This window comes from Gymnoscopelus microlampas, assembly GCF_963454915.1.
Source record: "Gymnoscopelus microlampas genome assembly, chromosome: 9".
In the NCBI taxonomy this organism is placed as follows: Eukaryota; Metazoa; Chordata; class Actinopteri; order Myctophiformes; family Myctophidae; genus Gymnoscopelus; species Gymnoscopelus microlampas.
The window spans coordinates 36,515,938-36,531,790 of NC_139946.1; the positions used below are offsets into that span (position 1 = coordinate 36,515,938).

General features: G+C 41.4%; 1 protein-coding gene across 1 annotated transcript in view; it reads right to left on the reverse strand.

Moving 5' to 3' along the window:
• Positions 1-2,379: 2,379 nt before the first annotated feature.
• Positions 2,380-15,853, reverse strand: part of ap1m3 (adaptor related protein complex 1 subunit mu 3) — a 45,138-nt gene continuing 31,664 nt past the window's right edge. The window contains exons 7-12 of the mRNA XM_084067503.1: positions 14,856-14,998; positions 11,036-11,107; positions 10,259-10,417; positions 8,812-8,937; positions 8,595-8,670; positions 2,380-4,341 (exon numbers count right to left, since the gene is read on the reverse strand). Coding sequence (XP_083923629.1) covers positions 4,319-4,341; positions 8,595-8,670; positions 8,812-8,937; positions 10,259-10,417; positions 11,036-11,107; positions 14,856-14,998 — 599 coding nt within the window. The 3' untranslated portion in view covers positions 2,380-4,318. The remainder of the gene's footprint in view (positions 4,342-8,594; positions 8,671-8,811; positions 8,938-10,258; positions 10,418-11,035; positions 11,108-14,855; positions 14,999-15,853) is intronic.

The window sequence follows — 15,853 nt, forward strand, 5'->3', positions numbered from 1 at the left end:
CATCACCTGCCTGTACCCATGACACAAGAATCATTGGTGCAATATTGATATAGCACTTCAGAGAGCCTGCATAGATTGTGTTTGCACAACAACACAGTATTGACTCAAATGCCCATAAACATGGCCCTGATTCCCTAAAGCATCTCTGTAGTGTGTGGATATATTGTAGGGGTGATAGTAAGACATTAAATGACAATGACAACATGAAACCTAAATAGAATGACTATAGCAGACCTTAGGCACTGCCCAGCCAAATTCTTTGACTGCTGACTTTAGATTGAACAGTTTTCAATAAAACGAGGCTGCTTTGTGGAAATTCATTCCAAGGGTCTCATACATAGAAAGGTTTTGTCAAATCAAATTTAATTGTTGAAGAGATGGAGGTTGAACAAATGCAAATTTATGAACCCTAGGTTTGATTTTTAGCTTACCTTTTAATATGTGAGGTGCCTAAGAATATGCTTACAGTCACTGGTGCCCATAACAATATAGGTATTATGGTATATGATGTTTATAGTGAGAAGTGAAGGTTTTGATGATCTCAAGACTAAGCTGAAGATGAAAGCACATTATAATTGAGGTCCCCGATTTATTAATTTCATGTTTATAATTTAATGTAATAAATCTGGGCTGTTGGAGGTGTGAAATATAGGCCAAGGTCTTTTGAGTTATCAGATGTATTTCTGGCTCAGATATACGTATGGTGTGTAGTGTTTCGATATCATTCTCTACAAAGCTGAAAGGGAGAGAGAACTGAAAAACTGAACTGAAAAAAGGAAGTGAATGTAAAATCAGAGCATCACACAGAAACAGTTTCCTTTCAAAGGTGAAGCGTCCAACGATAAGCCTAATTTAACCATTTTAATGTCAGAACATCACTTCACTTTAAGCGCTTTCACTACATTTGCCACTGATATCAAATGCTTATTTCATAATAAAAGTTGTGTTGCCTCACAAGTAAACAAAAAAAGAAAAATGTAATGTAAGGTAGCACACTTTGTACTGAATGAAAGGCAAAATGAAAGTCACTAAGAATATATGCAAATCTTTCCCAAAGCCTCCATGAGTCATTGATCACAGCTTTGCAGTTTTATCAAGAAACTCAGAAAAAGGACGTGCATTGTTAGACAGGGGTGTGCGTGCTCGCGTGCGTGTGTGACAGTCACACCTCCTTATCGGCCTGTGCATATGCATAGCCTGTTGCTGTGAGACAAGGAGGTCACAGAGTCAGCCATTGTTAGAGTGATGACGGACAGCTGAGTGGAGGGACAATGCACAAGGCGGCAGCCTGCAGGGGCTGGCATTGGCTTGCACCGCTCGCACTCTCACACACACACACACACACACACACACACCCCAACATGGCTCACGCTCTTAATACTTTTACAGCTCCCACCCACTTTCACACATAAAACCCTGTTAATTACAGGAGGTGCCCATTTGGTTCCGTTTGTAAACTCTCAATTACAAATGGATAAATTAACACTTTCACTGCTCACACACACACACACACACAGAGTGTACTGTGTAATCGTCATTCACAGAAGACCGTCCCCTGACCTACAGTAAATCCATGGCAGGTTGTGTTTGTTTATGCATGACAGCGAGGAGGAGAGGGACTGGAGAGCTTGATACCGTGGTGACGGGGAGTGAGAAAAAGAGAGGGGGGGGGGGGGGGGGGGGATGTTGTGTGTGACGTGAGGAGGATGCAAGGCTTGTCATGTCAGGCTGAGACAATTTGTGAAAGACACCGAGTAAGATGTACATAACCGTGTGGACTGAAAACATGTACTGCAGACAGTCCTGAGAGGCAGAGCCAAACTGTCTAATCAGATGCAGTCTTCCACCACAGCCATAAGAGGCTCTGACATACTGTTGTATGAACTTTAAGCTTGATTTATGCTTAGTTGTGCGCCGAAAATAGCCAATCTACAAGCTCACACCACGTGGTGCGAGTGAGGCGTTGTGAAATTGTAGATTGTTGCGCGACAGCAGCACCCACGCACCACGAATATCAAGCAAGCCTCAACTGTAGCACAGCAACCCTGCAACAGCCTGCTAGATCGCGCTTAAGTTAGAGACCTTTTTAGAAAGTGATCTGTGATTTCTTCCTGTCGTATTCTGCACGATGGCAATTCAAATTATTCAAATTATTTTACCAGCCACAACAGAATTTGAATGGTAACAAGGACAGCTGGTGTGCAGTCAGCTCTTCACGGGAGTCGGAGCCAAATAAGCACAAACACAACTTAATAGCCTTATGCTGCAATCAGTGGAAAACACCCTTTTGACTTGAGTTGTCTGCATCAAAGCACCCTCACAGGTTTGAACACAAAACCCAGACTGTTACAAAAAACATAATTATACTACATCCAGAGACAAGATACAAAATTATTTATTTTCCAAATATATCCCTTTGTTTCCCATTGACAAACAGTGTTTGATAAATACATGAAAAAAAATACACAGACAAAACAAAAAATAAACAGAATTCCACTGGTACAAGTATCTGAAATACATTTACACACAAGTTTGCAAATGGAACGAGGGTTGTGTTGTTACAGCAGAGACGCAGTGAATTGATCTGAGATGTTCAAGCAGAAAACCAGAACTCTATTCTACGCTGTTGGCCGTGTAGTTGAACTGATGATGAAATACAACAAAGCATGAACAAGAGAGGCAGAAAATTACACCAGACAGAATTGGGGTCACGGGAAAATAAGAATAGTGCAGAAAAACGAATTACCATCAGGTTATTCTAACATCAGGCGTTTCCCCAACTTCTGGTCCTACATAGTTTGGTTTATCAACAAGGGCATAACTAGTATCATCCCTTTACGGAGTACAAATGGCACTTAATTAACCACTTAAAACTATTCTTTGTTGACCGGAGTCCCCCAGGGGTCAATACTTGGCCCCTTTCTTTTTCCTCTCTAGACCATAGCTGTTTGCCGAAAATAGCTGATCTACAGGCTCACAATGCGTCGCTTAACCACTTAAGCCCCATTTTATACTTTCTTCTGCGATGTTTCGCAGGGCAAAAATAGGTGATCTACAAGCTCACAACACATTGCATTGTGGAGTGTTGTGAGCTTTTAGATCTGCTATTTTACCTATCTTTGAAGATCTTTTGCGGTTTTCACCTACACTGTATAACTGACATGCCAAAAAATTGGGACACAGAGTTGAAAGTGGTTAAAACGATGACAAGACAGTTCCCATTCCTTCTAGTTGCCATGTGCAAGCTGATTGGAAGCAACGAGGACAAGGTTACAGGCCTCACAAGCGTGTCGACAATATTATGTTACACAGCCGGCGGCTCTGACAATCTTACACCTTATTAATCATTGATCTGGCTGTGCTGTCACTGGTGTTGGTTTCAATGCACTGGGGATAATGTTGGCCTCACTAAAGGTAATGATACATAAGAAAACATTTTTACGGTAATGGAAATACAGTGGGAACACTTTCGCCTGCAGCAGGAGAGGGGTGAGCAACTGGGACAAAACGTGGATATTACAGGCACACACTTCTGGCCAAAAGAGAGACTGTGGTGGTTGTCACGGCCAAATGCCACATCTCTCGCACCACATGTAACCTAGGTCTGAAATCTGACCAGAACCATGTCTCTTGAAGAAAGAAAATGACTACTGTACGTGGAGTCGACTGCCTACTCTGCTTTCAATAGCTAAAGTCATCTACTTTATCATGTCCTGTTGAGAAATAAACATTACTGAGACAGACCAATCACACTGGAACAAAACACAAATTATGACTTTATATGTTCCACAATAAAAACACAGTGGCTCATAACTCAAAAACATGAAGTACTTTTAATTGTTGTCGTGCAGTGCAAGTCTAAAAATGCCTTTTCTGAAATCCTTCAAATGGTACCCACACAGCACCATCTCATTAAGTTTGCACAGATTCAAATTGTGAATAGGAAACGAGAGCCTGTTAAATCCAGACGGGCTAGCCAGAGTCCAAGTTCATAATAAAATATGTTCCTGCAGTCCAGAGGGACGCGTTAAAACCCCAGCTCGGGAGGTGATGGCATTAATCGTTTGTTCTGGGATCAGCAACAGTTACGCATCTGTCTTGCAGGAAGGGCTGAAAAAAATGGTCTGCTTTTGTCTCATGCACAGAGTGAAGAAAGTTTGATGTCTTCCCCTCCACTTGTCCTCTGCTGTCCCTTGCTGCCAGGGAGCCGCAAACAGACAGAGGCATAGACAGAGAGAAATGGGGGGGAGAGAGATAGAGAGAGGGAGAGAGCGAGAGAGAAAGAAAGTATCCATTCGTCTGGCCGCATGTGTGCCCTTTAGTTTGTCCGAAGCTGGTAATCTGCCAAGAGATGTACCAGGGAAGCATTAACACAGTCTTTGTCTCCTCCTCACCTCTGCACATCACATTACCACCAATATTAGCCTTGTTAGTGTCCTAGCCGGTGTTATCACTACTATTAAGACAGATGTTTGCCTATTTTTGTCAAATGTTCGCCTATTATGACCCCAGAACCGGGGCGTTAGGGTTCATGTGGTTAATCACATGGCTAAACAATCACATTTGGTCATCCCAAACATATCAGGAGACAATAACTTGACATGTTGTATATTAAGTCGTCATTCACAGAAAATGTCAGACTTCCGGGAAGTGAGAGTATTACCACCTCTGGGAAACACACTACTACAAATTATACCACAGATTGTTTGTGTGTGCCAAGTTAACTATAATGGACACACCTTATCGTTACGCATTAATGCTTATACTACACATCTAGACCTCATAACAAACAGTACACACTAACGATCCTAGAGTAGCAACATTACCATTCAGAACGCATCACATTTCTTCTGTAATAAGGTCTAATGCCATCTTTGTAGATATAACACCACACATTAGCTGCATTCTTCATTTCAAACATTGTGCGAGTGACCGTTGTCACATTCTACTCTGTGTACAAATGTAACCAAATGGACACGTTATGGTCCATTTGGTTCCATTTGTACACTCCTCAGTTATAAATGGCCGATAACAATTGTACTGTGTGTGTGAGTTAGCTGGAGTCAAATGCTAATGAAAGGAGTCAGTATGACAGTGAATGACTGTTCATCACAACTTAATTAATAAGTCAACATGGCTAATGTAATGTAATGCATCATGCTGCATTACTATTCAGAATATGAGTGCCTTTGTGTGAGTAGTAGAAATCTGATCATCATCGACTCCCGGTGTTGCTGATGGTAGTGATAAAAGAAAGGCGATAGTCGCCTCTTTTTTGCCCTCTTTTGCTCTCTATTCTCCCTGGTTGCCTTCGTTCTCCTACCATCCTCTCCCTCCCACCTCATCATCATGCTGAGAGAAGAGAAAGGTGATAGTCCCCCCTCCCTCCCTCCTCCTTTGCTCGTCGCGTCCTTTTCCTGCCTCCCTTTCCCTCCCCCCATTCCTCTTTCACACACACACACACACACACACACACACACACACACACACACACACACACACACACACACACACACACACACACACACACACACACACACACACACACACACACACACACACACACACACACACACACACACACACACACACAGTAGAGAACAGGTCCCTTCAAGTCAGTGGTGGAATAGTCTCAATACCCAGGTGTTTGTGTTAGTGGTGGCGAAGTACATTTACTCAAGTACTGTTCTTAAGTACAATTTTGTGGTACCATTACTTTACTTGAGCATGTTCATTTTTAAAAACTTTACACTTCTACTCCACTACATCTCAGAGAAAAATATTGTACTTTTTACTCAAATACAATTATTTGTCAACCTTAGGTACTAGTTACTTTTGATTATTAATATCAAACATATTAACGATTAAAGCAGTATTTTATTCTTAGGATATTTAAAAATAGCCGATCTACAAGATCACAACGCATCGCAACGTGTTGTGAGCTTGTAGATCTGCATCGGCCGGCGGACGACTGTGGCGTCACTATGACTCACACATAACCCCGTCATTATGAATCAGACATAACCATGCCCATAGGCTATGGGCATATACTGATGACATCAGGGATCTCCATATATGGGCATAAAAGGGACACAGACTGACACACAGATTTGGGCATACCCATATGCAGGCATATACTGATGACACCAGGGATCTCCATATAATGTGCATATAGGTCAGATCAGCGGTGCGAGGTAGGTGTGAGGGCCAAGCCCCTAGAACTGTGGTTGATTAGTGAAACTGCCACTGCCTGGTGGTCAAATTACAAGACCTCCGCATTTAAAACTCTACTGTGCATGCTTCTACCGTTTGAAACCCTAGAACGCCTGCTTGGTGCTAAAGTCTCACACACACACACACACACACACACACACACACACACACACAAAAAGTTAACAGTTAACAAAAAAGTTAACTCGATCTAGGAAAGCAAGTGATGGATTCTGATGGATTCTAAAAACGAGTTCACTCGTTTTTGGCAATCAATGTGTTAAGTATGGTTTGATTCCAAATTGAATACAGGCCTTTTACTTGTAACAGAGTATTTATACATTGTGGTATTGATAGTTCTTTTGGGGGGGGGGGTTTGGCTTTTCTTTCTTTATTGATAGTATACAGTAGACTGACAGGAAATGGGGAGAGAGAAATGGGGAGTGACACGCAGCAAAGGTGGCCGGGATCGGGATTCAAACTCCCAGCCTATGTGCCCGGACCGCTACGCCCAGCTGTCCGGGACGGTATTTTACTTGTACTTTAACCACCACTGCCCTACAGTTAGTCACCTTGGCAGCCAATGAGTGCCACTCCAGGACCTTCCTGGCCCCCAGCGGCATCATTCAACGTCTCCCATCGTGACTGAGTCATTTAACCCATTCAATGCGGGAACACATCTGTGTCATTTTAGATTTTAGCTATAGCCATTATTTTATACTTTGGCTATTAAAAAAATAGCAGATATACAAGCTCATAGTGCTATGAGCTTGTAGATCTGCTATTTTTGGAGGGAAAAAAAATCGTGAAAATGTGCACAAATCTTTGAACAAAATATTTTGAGATGGGGGTCCGGACACAAATACATATCATTTTGGGTGGTCCTTGACATGAAACAAGTTTGAGAACCACTGATATTACAGCAATAATAATTTAAAAAACTGTTAGGATTTAGAAGACATTTCTAAAAGCATCAAAAGTAGCAGACCCGCAAGCTCGAGCTTGTAGATCAGCTACTTTTGCTGTTTTTGAATCCTGAAAAGTAACACGTTTTAGACATATGAGGTTTCCAACCGACAGAGACGATATGATTGATGTGATATACCGTAGTTCATTCGTAGGCCATAAAGCTGCTATGAAACCTAAGGAAGTTTGGGAATGGGTCCAGTGGAGGTATTGGGTCCATTTCCATCTGCACCTACTGAACTCGGGCTGTTTAGGAAGATTCTGTAATAATCTTTTCAACATTTCCTTACTGCGTGTAGCATTTTTCTTTTTTTTTAATGCACATTAGTGCACATTTATCTCTGCTCAGCATCTCTGCCATTTCAAAAGATCTTCATGAATATTGCCTCTGTAAGCTAATGGCTAGTATTTCTGTCCGTGGCGTACACTATATGCGCTATAACATTGAAACCTCTCTCAGTCCTCGTCTCTTACAGTGGCAGACAAAGGTAATGTATATGATTAATGTGATAATGGTGTGGGTTTATTCTTAACCCATTAAGACCTGAGGCCGAAAAAAAAGTTTCTGTGAAGAAGAAAAAAACTCATAATATTTGGTTCCAGTGACCCCCAGAAGCAAAGATTTGAGTTACAAATGTTCGCTTTAAAAATATATGTATTCAAAGATTTTCACAAATTTTCACAATCTAAAAAAAATAGCCAAAGATTGAATGGGTTAAAGCAGCAACTGAATCTAAACATTCTGGGCACTAACCTGGTGGAGCGGTTTGGCCCGGCATTTTTTTGGATCTTCTTCATTAGCCGTGTTTAAATTCTGGCTAGTAAATTGAAATTTGTGCTAAGCTAGTCTGTGTAGCGGGCTAGTGGAATTTCCATCTGTAGCAGATATTGTGGTGTCATTCTTACCCCATGAGGCCATGTCTCCTAGTGACAGAGCCAGGTAATGGATATGATGGATGTGATACAGTGAGGTTCAATCCTAGGGCGTGCAATGAATGGTGGTACTGACAAAATTAGATTCTTTTCCCTGCTGGCAGGTTAAAAAACGAATTTCCGCTACAGGCTTTCAGGCGAACATTCAGCTATCAATCAATCAATAGATCAAGTTATGTATATATTGGGGCGCCTCATGGCTAAGGCGCATACAATGTGTTAGGGCGCATTATCATCTCATCACATATTATGTGAGCAAAATGCCCTGATCAGTGAGTCCCCGGTTCGATATCCCGGCCAGCTAGACCGTTTGTTGTGGGTGATTCCCCTTCTCTCTCTCCACTATCTCAAATAAAGGTTTAAAATTCCCAGAAAATAACAAACTAAAAAGATAAAGTTTTGTACATTACAACTAAGTATGTAATTTCATATCAAGACTTTAAATCAGTAGAGTGTGTTAGTGTATATATGAATCAGGGCCTTACCTCCACTTTGTGTGATATATCGTACCCATGGTAATGCCTGGTAACCACTCTTCTCAATGATCTTTAGATAGCGCACCTAAGAAGCACAGCCAAAACTGAAATGGTCAATTCAAATAAATACATGTGCGTCATCATGTTATTTGATTTAAAAAAGGGACGCATAAGATAAAGTAAAACTTTTTTGTGTGAGATTACAGTAGGTCGTTTTGGGTCCTACCTGAATCCCAGACACAGTGAAGTAAGGGATCTCAAAGTTGACAGTAATTGGTCTCTTTCCCTCAAGCTCATCACTTTCCACACTGGGCAGCCCGAAGTGAGCACGCATCATGTACTCTTTACCTCCCTACAGACACACCCAAGCACATTCACAAGTGCACACACACACACACACCACATTTTTATTTATGACAAAACAAGGCAAACCGAGAAGTAATCATTCACAGACATGTTTTAGATGTGACTTGACATCCAATCAAAACATTCAGTATTTATCACATGTAGGCTCAGCCAACATTCACCTGACTAATCATTTCACATACAAGCTCAGCTAAAACAGTTTATCTTGAGCATTTATTGTTTCACAGTGCTTTCTTGTTTAACTTCCACACGTGTAGTTCTGCAGTAATTGAGTTGCCAGCTCGCCTTGCAATGAACGCTATTGGAAGTGAACAACATATTGCATATTGCAAAAAAACTAGTTCAAATGTCCCTGTCCCAATGGTTGTAAAGAATACTTATTTTCATAAAAACCAAGGCATAATATTGAACCGTTAAGAGATAAATGAAATAAGAGACATCATTAATAAATTACAGTACATAAAGTTAATATTTTGGCTGTTTGTGTGTTATACTCTGTTGTGTTCTTTAGAGGCAGCCAGGCAGGTGTGGCTTTCTAACAGAGAGAAGTTGTGAAGAATTGAATGAGCCAGAAGACCAGGGGAATAATGTGTGAGAAGTAACTTAATCATGTCCTTATCACAAGCCGCTGCTGGCGTGTCTGTTCCCACCTACCGTCATCAGACTAAGCTAGCCACACCTTGTCCTGCCTGACGCTAAAGCTTTAGGGATGAAATAACTGCCACGAAATGCAGTTTCCAGAAAGAACAGTCGATTTGACCATGCTCACAGGCTGAACAGGCTGTGCTTCATACTCAAACAGTGTAATGATGTGTCACTTGTAATGGTAATACTTATTGACCTTCTTTGACAGGGAGATGGTATGACAAATTACTGTGGCGATAGCAGGACTTGCTACAGTAGATAAGAGGAACATAAATATGATGCCTTTGTTTACATCTTATCACCAACAGGAAAGATGGCAGATGGGGCTGTTGAGGAGTGCGGTGACAAGAGATAACTTTTAAGTTGGCATTTAAAACCCACCACCTTCCAACATTACACAATGCAGACCATGAAGTCAAGAACAGACTTTCAGCCTTTTAATAATGAAGGGACAGAACTGCTTACGTGTTGTATTAGGACAACTAGGTCGAATAAAGGTGATTATAGAATGTGGTACTGTATTTGAGTAATTGTTGAAACTTTTTTGGGACGTTTATTACCTATGAGACCAGATTACACAGCAATATTTATATAGGTGATGCACCATAAATGGAAAACAAATAAATAGCTTGTGCTGAAATAGAACAGTGTGTTATGCTTACAGGGAAAGACTTGATGTTCCATTGCACCACACTCTTCTCTGGTACCCACTTGGCACTACCCGTGCTGGTTTTGAACTTGGGAGAGTCTGCGTCGCTGGGCACTGGCACCAGAATGGACACGTTGTTGGCAGTGGAGCGGCTCTTGAACTGACTCCGAGCCTGGCCCGAGGGAAGAAACAGTCATGGTCTAAAAGTGGTTCTCAAACTTTTTTAATTTCAACGACCCCCATAACTCTGAGCGTTACAGACCTGTAGTGTTAAGGGTCCATTTGGAAACCCCTCAAGGAACACTGAGGGTCCCTGCTGGACCCCACTTTGAGAAACGCTGACTAAAAGGTTACCAAGGGTCAATCGAGGTTGATAAGGGTACGTTCAAATGGTTATCATACAACAACAAAGACCAAAAAAACGGGAATGGCTGTTGTAGATTGTACTTTTCATGAAACAATATTTATGCCAAATGTATTTTACTCCTTTTTTTTATTACTAGCCTTTGGGCAGAGCTCCAAGAAGTGGATGACATCAATCTATGAGGCTGTTATCTCTATGCATTTCTGTCAGTCACTACAGCCCCTTCACTGCATGGATTAATCATCTACAGTGACAGGGAGATCCAATGAATGTGCGTGCGTGCGTGAATGTGCGCGCACTTGAGTGGCTGAAGAAAGGGTTCAGCGAAGGAATTAAATCTATATGAGGATATGGTAGCGAATAGGGTCTGCGTGGGTGCGTGTGCGTGTGTGAGAGAGAATTTGTCACAAATTTGGTTGTCATTACCTTAACCTTGATCTCCACACGGCTGTGGGAGAACTTCTCAATCACACTCTCGATCCATATGAGGGGCTTCACCTGGCAGAGAGAGGAGAGAGGGGACGAGGTCAGAGACACGCCGATGCACAACACATCGTCACATATCGTTGCTGTCGGGCGGATATCTTGTATGTCCAAAACCGCTAAATTTCAATAAATGGAAAAAGGAACCTGTGTTCCAATGAAGATATTATTTTGTCACAAGCACTTGCTAACACTTTATTAGCTAAATATTTATCAATTGTGTTCATTATAGTCAAATATTTTCAAAATCCTTAGAAAATGGCAAAAGTAGTCAATCTACAACGTGTCGCATCGTGATGTTTTGTGGGGCTTGTAGATGGTCTATTTTCAATACTTTTGCACGACGCTGTCATGCATCAAAGTATAAAAATAGACATTAAATAATTCATGAAAAAACATGATGAAAATATGGAGATACAAGGTTTCTGATTGACAGAGATGATATAGAATGGCACAGGCAGACATTTATAACATAGGATGTGCTACAGTATTCATCTACAGTGTCATGTTTATGTTGTGTAATTTACAGCTACAGCTATGAGGGTGTTTGTAAAACACCTAATGATGGGGGGGCGGGGGGTGGGGTGGGGGGGTTATGTGAACATCAGTCTTGGTGATGCTACATTATATATCATAGGACTTGTATCCTAGTATGGCTGCATGACACCATACTGCAAAGATGTGTTTAGATATACAGTACACTGTGTATGAGCCTGTGTGTTTTGTATTAACCCATTAAGACCGGGAGCGCATCTTTGTCAGTTTAGATTCTTTGGCTATTCAAAAATAGCAGATCTACAAGCTCATAGCTTGTAAATCTGCTATTTTTGAAAAGCCTGAAGATTTTAGCAAATCTTTGAATATATTTGTAACTCAAATCTTTGCTTCTGGGGGCCCCTGGAACAAAATATTTTGAGATGGTGGTCCGCAGCCAAATACATAATTTGACATGAAAAAGTTTGAGAACCACTGATATTATAGCAACATAAGTGTTTCAGAAAACTGTTAGGATTTAGAAGACATTTGTAGAATCGGCCTCAGGTCTTAATGGGTGAAAAGACACTCAATGTATAATTTTATGTGTGGACTGGATGGGTCAGAGAACAGCATCATTGACATTTAATCAACCCAAGGATGAGCTGTTCTCTATGTGTGTCCAGGCTGTGAAAGCAATGGTGAGACAGCCTTCGTGTTTGTTAAACTTGATTACCCTCTGGGAAGTCTGAAATATAGTTTGAATTGAATATCTGTCTTTAGGGGCATGCGTGTATGTACAGCTGTGAATGACAGCAATATTGAGACGTGAGAAATACGTCTGCCTTTACTGTCGAGGGACAAAGGAAGATTGTTTGTGAGTGTGAGTGTGAGTGTGTGTGTGTGTGTGTGTGTGTGTGTGTGTGTGTGTGTGTGTGTGTGTGTGTGTGTGTGTGTGTGTGTGTGTGTGTGTGTGTGTGTGTGTGTCTGTCTGTGTCTGTGTGAGAGCGTGACTGTGGTGTTAAGATACAGTACTTGAGGTACATCCCACATCTTTGTGTGTGTGTGTGTGTGTGTGTGTGTGTGTGTGTGTGTGTGTGTGTGTGTGTGTGTGTGTGTGTGTGTGTGTGTGTGTGTGTGTGTGTGTGTGTGTGTGTGTGAACTGTGGCATTAAGATACAGTACTTGAGGTACATCACACATCTTTGTGTGTGTGTGTGTGTGTGTGTGTGTGTGTGTGTGTGTGTGTGTGTGTGTGTGTGTGAGAGAGAGTGAGAGTGTGTGTGTGGGAACTGTGATGTTAAGATGCAGTACTTGAGGTACATCACACATCAAAATCACACGCTGGTTAGGGTTAGATGGGCAAACAGGTTATGGCTTTTTAGCCGCGAGCTGAAAGCGCTGCGGCTCTACAGACAGCCTCAGACATCGTCACTCGCGACACGACATGTTTTCGACATGTTTTCGGGACACCTATTTGTCTATTGGCTGTCCTGGCTGTCCTTCACTACTTTACAGCCAATGGGGAGACACTACTTTAAAGCCCATGGACGTCCCATGGACGGCCAATGGACGGCCGTCATTCACAGCACCCGCCTCTCCTCGCAGCACCCCCCCCCCTCCGTCTCCATCTGTCCCTCTCCCAAGTCCCTCTCTCTCTCTCTCACACACACACACACACACGCGCGCGCACGCTCTCTTTTTCTCTCTCTCTCTCTCTCTCTCTCTCTCTCTCTCTCTCTCTCTCTCTCACACACACACCCACACACACCAGCTCCAGCGAAAAGTTTGTGGTTGCTTTGTTGATGTGTTAGCAACATGCTATGCTAACCGTAATAGTGAGAGGACAGAGTGAGAGGCTGAGAGTCATAAAGTCATTAAGTCATAAAAAGTCGGCCAGCGGAGAATCTTCTAATCATCTGTGATTTACAACAGCCGCAGGGCTTCAGTGTTGATTTAACTCTGAGGAGCAGTGGAAGTACTCAAATGTTTTACTTGAGTAAAAGTATCAATACTGCAATGTAGAAGTACTCTGTTACAAGTAAAAGTCCGCAATTCAAAATTTACATGAGTAAAAGTACAAAAGTGTTGGTATCCAAATGTATTTAAAGTACCAAAAGTAAAACACATGTTTGAAAATAGCAGATCTACAAGCTCACAACGCGTCGCGATGCGACACTTTGTGAGCTTGTAGATCAACTACTTTCAAATAGCCTTGGTATAAAATAGGGCTAAAGTGGTTAATGTATGTTTTATAATGTAATAATTTATATCTGCAAAGTAACTAGTAACTCAAGTTTTCAAATAATTGTAGTGGAGCAAAAGTACAATATTTGCCTCTGAGATGTAGTGGAGTAGAAGTACAAGTACTGAAAACTGGAAATACAACAGTAAAGTGAAAAATACCTCAAAATTGTACTTAAATACAGTACTTGAGTACATGTAGTTACTTTACACCACTGATGACATGCCTGTCTAAGACAAGTCCCAGAGTATTCCTAAAACTGTATATATCTGTAGGCTATTTTTATTTAGTTATTATTGTCCATTTTATTTTCTTGCTTAATATTTTCTTTTCTTCATTATATCAATTATACGTAGAACCATCTGTGGTACAAGTTCCAACAACATTTCGCTGCTTGTATCTTTATGAGTCAGTAACAAATAAAGCTTCTTGAATTCTGCACAATCCTAATGTTGTAATTCACTGCAGAAGGACTTCTTTTGTACCACAATAGGTAGGCTAGTCCTATACCGGTTACTTATTTTTATTTTAATGTTAAGACATTTATGCTTGAATGACAGTGATTAGGCCATAACATGTTACAGCACTATAAAAAAACAAGACATGACAAAGTCATAATATAGCCGCAAAATGTCATATTGAGGTATGCCATTTTTTGGCAGAGTTCTTCTACATTGCAGTATTGATACTTTAACTTGAGTAGTTGGGGGGGGGGGGGGACACACACAATACAGCTGCTAATAATATGAATGTCAAATCATATTCAAAAGGACATATATTTTTTCACTTTTTTTTTTTTTTAATGTTTTTTCAAAAACATTTTTTTTTTCCATTTTTTTTTTTTTATTTCAATTTCTCAACGGCAGATTGGGGCAAAAAAAGCCTGCCGCTCGCGGCTATATTATGACTTTAGTCATTTCTTGTTTTATGACAAATTGCATTTGACATCACCACAAAGTTAGTAAGACAAACGTGTGTGTGTGTGTGTGTGTGTGTGTGTGTGTGTGTGTGTGTGTGTGTGTGTGTGTGTGTGTACACGACTGACTGTAGTGTTGAGGCGGTAGGACATGAGTTCGCTCTCTCCATCGGGGGGGATGAAGGAGATGGTGCGGTCATTTTCAAAGCGAGACAGGCGCACGCATTGGTGGAACTTGACGTCCTCCAGCTCCACCGCTTTACTCTTCTCTCCTGACAAACACACACACACACACACACACACACACACACACACACACACACACACACACACACACACACACACACACACACACACACACACACACACACACACACACACACAAACATCAGTGGGGGGGGGTTGACAGTGACAGGGACCACAGTACACATGCATGTAGGGACAATTGGCAATGTCTGACATACACACGCATACAAATGCCAAAGACCAAAAGAATGACACTATGAATTTGATTCCAAATCTTGAAGGGTGTGACAGAAAGCCTGCGACAGAACTTATATATGTAGCAGCAACAGTGATACTAATGAATGTTCTGATAAGATGTTTTCCTTCATTTGTTATTGTTGATATATATTTACACCAACTGCAGGGAAGTCATTCTATCCCCCTCCACCCCACTGCATAGCAATGAAAAATGATTTCTTAAAAAGTTGACATTTAAAAAGCCTTAGGGAAGGACATGTCAGTTCTAGGTGAACTTAAATCAAATCCAACGCTGATGATTTACTGAGCATTTACAGCTACTGTATTAAGTTACCGGTACGACCAAAGAAGTTGTAAGTCCTTTATCCTTCCTCCATCTATTTTACATTAGTACTACAGTGACCTCTGTAGACAAATCTTTACCCCCAAAAAATATGAAATAAAAATGTTTCTATTGTATCTTTCAGTGGGAAGACATTTATTCTTGATTGTTCCTAACAAATAGTGCAGCGCGGTGCTGGTGCAGACAACAATGGCAGAGTGACCTCTAGCCATGTCTCCAGAGTGCTGGGGAAAGTTCTGTCCCATGGTAGTAAATGGATGCTGCTGCTGAGAGTTGGAAAGCCACTGTAATGACTACACGC